The following is a 4,895-nucleotide window of genomic DNA, read 5'->3' on the forward strand; positions in this document are numbered from 1 at the left end:
TACACAAGCAACAACTACAAATGAAACATCATCACCTTCATCGACTACAGAGACATCCACATCTACAGCTACTACACAAACATCAACTACAAATGAAACATCATCTCCGCCTTCATCGACTACAGGGACATCCACATATACAGCTACTACACAAACAACAACTACAAATGAAACATCATCGCCTTCATCGACTACAGAGACATCCACATCTACAGCTACTACACAAACATCAACTACAAATGAAACATCATCTCCGCCTTCATCGACTACAGGGACATCCACATCTACAGCTACTACACAAACATCAACTACAAATGAAACATCATCTCCGCCTTCATCGACTACAGAGGCATCCACATCTACAGCTACTACACAAACATCAACTACAAATGAAACATCATCTCCGCCTTCATCGACTACAGAGACATCCACATCTACAGCTACTACACAAACATCAACTACAAATGAAACATCATCTCCGCCTTCATCGACTACAGAGACATCCACATCTACAGCTACTACACAAACATCAACTACAAATGAAACATCATCTCCGCCTTCATCGACTACAGAGGCATCCACATCTACAGCTACTACACAAACATCAACTACAAATGAAACATCATCTCCGCCTTCATCGACTACAGGGACATCCACATCTACAGCTACTACACAAACATCAACTACAAATGAAACATCATCTCCACCTTCATCGACTACAGAGGCATCCACATCTACAGCTACTACACAAACATCAACTACAAATGAAACATCATCTCCGCCTTCATCGACTACAGAGGCATCCACATCTACAGCTACTACACAAACATCAACTACAAATGAAACATCATCTCCACCTTCATCGACTACAGAGGCATCCACATCTACAGCTACTACACAAACATCAACTACAAATGAAACATCATCTCCGCCTTCATCGACTACAGGGACATCCACATCTACAGCTACTACACAAACATCAACTACAAATGAAACATCATCACCTTCATCGACTACAGGGACATCCACATCTACAGCTACTACACAAACATCAACTACAAATGAAACATCATCACCTTCATCGACTACAGGGACATCCACATCTACAGCTACTACACAAACAACAACTACAAATGAAACATCATCGCCTTCATCGACTACAGAGACATCCACATCTACAGCTACTACACAAACATCAACTACAAATGAAACATCATCTCCGCCTTCATCGACTACAGGGACATCCACATCTACAGCTACTACACAAACATCAACTACAAATGAAACATCATCTCCGCCTTCATCGACTACAGGGACATCCACATCTACAGCTACTACACAAACAACAACTACAAATGAAACATCATCTCCGCCTTCATCGACTACAGAGACATCCACATCTACAGCTACTACACAAACATCAACTACAAATGAAACATCATCTCCGCCTTCATCGACTACAGAGACATCCACATCTACAGCTACTACACAAACATCAACTACAAATGAAACATCATCTCCGCCTTCATCGACTACAGAGACATCCACATCTACAGCTACTACACAAACAACAACTACAAATGAAACATCATCTCCGCCTTCATCGACTACAGGGACATCCACATCTACAGCTACTACACAAACATCAACTACAAATGAAACATCATCTCCGCCTTCATCGACTACAGAGACATCCACATCTACAGCTACTACACAAACATCAACTACAAATGAAACATCATCTCCGCCTTCATCGACTACAGAGACATCCACATCTACAGCTACTACACAAACATCAACTACAAATGAAACATCATCTCCGCCTTCATCGACTACAGAGACATCCACATCTACAGCTACTACACAAACATCAACTACAAATGAAACATCATCACCTTCATCGACTACAGAGACATCCACATCTACAGCTACTACACAAACATCAACTACAAATGAAACATCATCACCTTCATCGACTACAGGGACATCCACATCTACAGCTACTACACAAACATCAACTACAAATGAAACATCATCACCTTCATCGACTACAGGGACATCCACATCTACAGCTACTACACAAACATCAACTACAAATGAAACATCATCGCCTTCATCGACTACAGGGACATCCACATCTACAGCTACTACACAAACATCAACTACAAATGAAACATCATCTCCGCCTTCATCGACTACAGTGACATCCACATCTACAGCTACTACACAAACATCAACTACAAATGAAACATCATCTCCGCCTTCATCGACTACAGTGACATCCACATCTACAGCTACTACACAAACATCAACTACAAATGAAACATCATCTCCGCCTTCATCGACTACAGGGACATCCACATCTACAGCTACTACACAAACATCAACTACAAATGAAACATCATCTCCGCCTTCATCGACTACAGTGACATCCACATCTACAGCTACTACACAAACATCAACTACAAGTGAAACATCATCTCCGCCTTCATCGACTACAGAGGCATCCACATCTACAGCTACTACACAAACATCAACTACAAATGAAACATCATCTCCGCCTTCATCGACTACAGAGGCATCCACATCTACAGCTACTACACAAACATCAACTACAAATGAAACATCATCACCTTCATCGACTACAGGGACATCCACATCTACAGCTACTACACAAACATCAACTACAAATGAAACATCATCACCTTCATCGACTACAGGGACATCCACATCTACAGCTACTACACAAACATCAACTACAAATGAAACATCATCGCCTTCATCGACTACAGGGACATCCACATCTACAGCTACTACACAAACATCAACTACAAATGAAACATCATCGCCTTCATCGACTACAGGGACATCCACATCTACAGCTACTACACAAACATCAACTACAAATGAAACATCATCTCCGCCTTCATCGACTACAGTGACATCCACATCTACAGCTACTACACAAACATCAACTACAAATGAAACATCATCTCCGCCTTCATCGACTACAGGGACATCCACATCTACAGCTACTACACAAACATCAACTACAAATGAAACATCATCTCCGCCTTCATCGACTACAGTGACATCCACATCTACAGCTACTACACAAACATCAACTACAAGTGAAACATCATCTCCGCCTTCATCGACTACAGAGGCATCCACATCTACAGCTACTACACAAACATCAACTACAAATGAAACATCATCTCCGCCTTCATCGACTACAGAGGCATCCACATCTACAGCTACTACACAAACATCAACTACAAATGAAACATCATCACCTTCATCGACTACAGGGACATCCACATCTACAGCTACTACACAAACATCAACTACAAATGAAACATCATCACCTTCATCGACTACAGGGACATCCACATCTACAGCTACTACACAAACATCAACTACAAATGAAACATCATCGCCTTCATCGACTACAGGGACATCCACATCTACAGCTACTACACAAACATCAACTACAAATGAAACATCATCTCCGCCTTCATCGACTACAGTGACATCCACATCTACAGCTACTACACAAACATCAACTACAAATGAAACATCATCTCCGCCTTCATCGACTACAGGGACATCCACATCTACAGCTACTACACAAACATCAACTACAAATGAAACATCATCTCCGCCTTCATCGACTACAGTGACATCCACATCTACAGCTACTACACAAACATCAACTACAAGTGAAACATCATCTCCGCCTTCATCGACTACAGAGGCATCCACATCTACAGCTACTACACAAACATCAACTACAAATGAAACATCATCTCCGCCTTCATCGACTACAGAGGCATCCACATCTACAGCTACTACACAAACATCAACTACAAATGAAACATCATCTCCGCCTTCATCGACTACAGAGACATCCACATCTACAGCTACTACACAAACATCAACTACAAATGAAACATCATCTCCGCCTTCATCGACTACAGAGACATCCACATCTAGAGCTACTCCACAATCAACTACAAATGAAACATCATCTCCGCCTTCATCGACTACAGAGACATCCACATCTACAGCTACTACACAAACATCAACTACAAATGAAACACCATCTCAGTCTTCATCAACTACAGAGACATCCACATCTACAGCTACTACACAAACATCAACTACAAATGAAACATCATCTCCGCCTTCATCGACTACAGGGACATCCACATCTACAGCTACTACACAAACATCAACTACAAATGAAACACCATCTCAGTCTTCATCAACTACAGAGACATCCACATCTACAGCTACTACACAAACATCAACTACAAATGAAACATCCATGCCTACAGACACTACACAAACAACTACAAATGAAACATTATCTCCAACATCAACAGCCATTACAACAACAGATATAACATCCACCTTTCTTCCAACAACAAGTATTGTTTATCATACTCTAATCCTTAACATCCTATTCTAAATTCTAAGATATTAATATCATAGAAATTTATAGATGGATTTGTGTTTTGTTCATTCATTTGTTGTCATTTATCTTTAATTGTTGTTGAACAGAACTCTTGTATTTATTTCTCTATATATTACAGAGTCTGCTCAAGCAGTGGTTAGGATACAATCTTTCACTGAACTAAGCAATGAAAATATCATCATTTATGTACAAGAGGTAAGACTATGCTTTATGCTATATTGTAATATAGATAATTAAACATTCTGGGGGCCTGCTTTTATAAGAAAATAAACCACAGGGTGGTATCGTGTAGCCACTCTGAAGTTGATTAACTTCCTATTACAGAATGTGCTGAGTGTTTTCTTCCTCTTATACCACAGCAAACTATATGATTAGTATTTAGTATCATATTTTTAGCTATTTATAATTATATTTA

At 40.2% G+C, this 4,895-nt stretch overlaps 1 protein-coding gene across 1 annotated transcript; it reads left to right on the forward strand.

Annotated features, from left to right (window-relative positions):
- Positions 1–235: 235 nt before the first annotated feature.
- On the forward strand, positions 236–2,359 carry LOC132842273 (uncharacterized; the record flags this gene model as incomplete). The annotated part of the gene is made up of 1 exon (XM_060864954.1): positions 236–2,359. A coding segment is annotated over one exon (2,124 nt), but the record flags the coding sequence as incomplete, so codon positions are not given.
- Positions 2,360–4,895: the final 2,536 nt, after the last annotated feature.

This window comes from Tachysurus vachellii, chromosome 1, assembly GCF_030014155.1.
Source record: "Tachysurus vachellii isolate PV-2020 chromosome 1, HZAU_Pvac_v1, whole genome shotgun sequence".
NCBI lineage: Eukaryota > Metazoa > Chordata > Actinopteri > Siluriformes > Bagridae > Tachysurus > Tachysurus vachellii.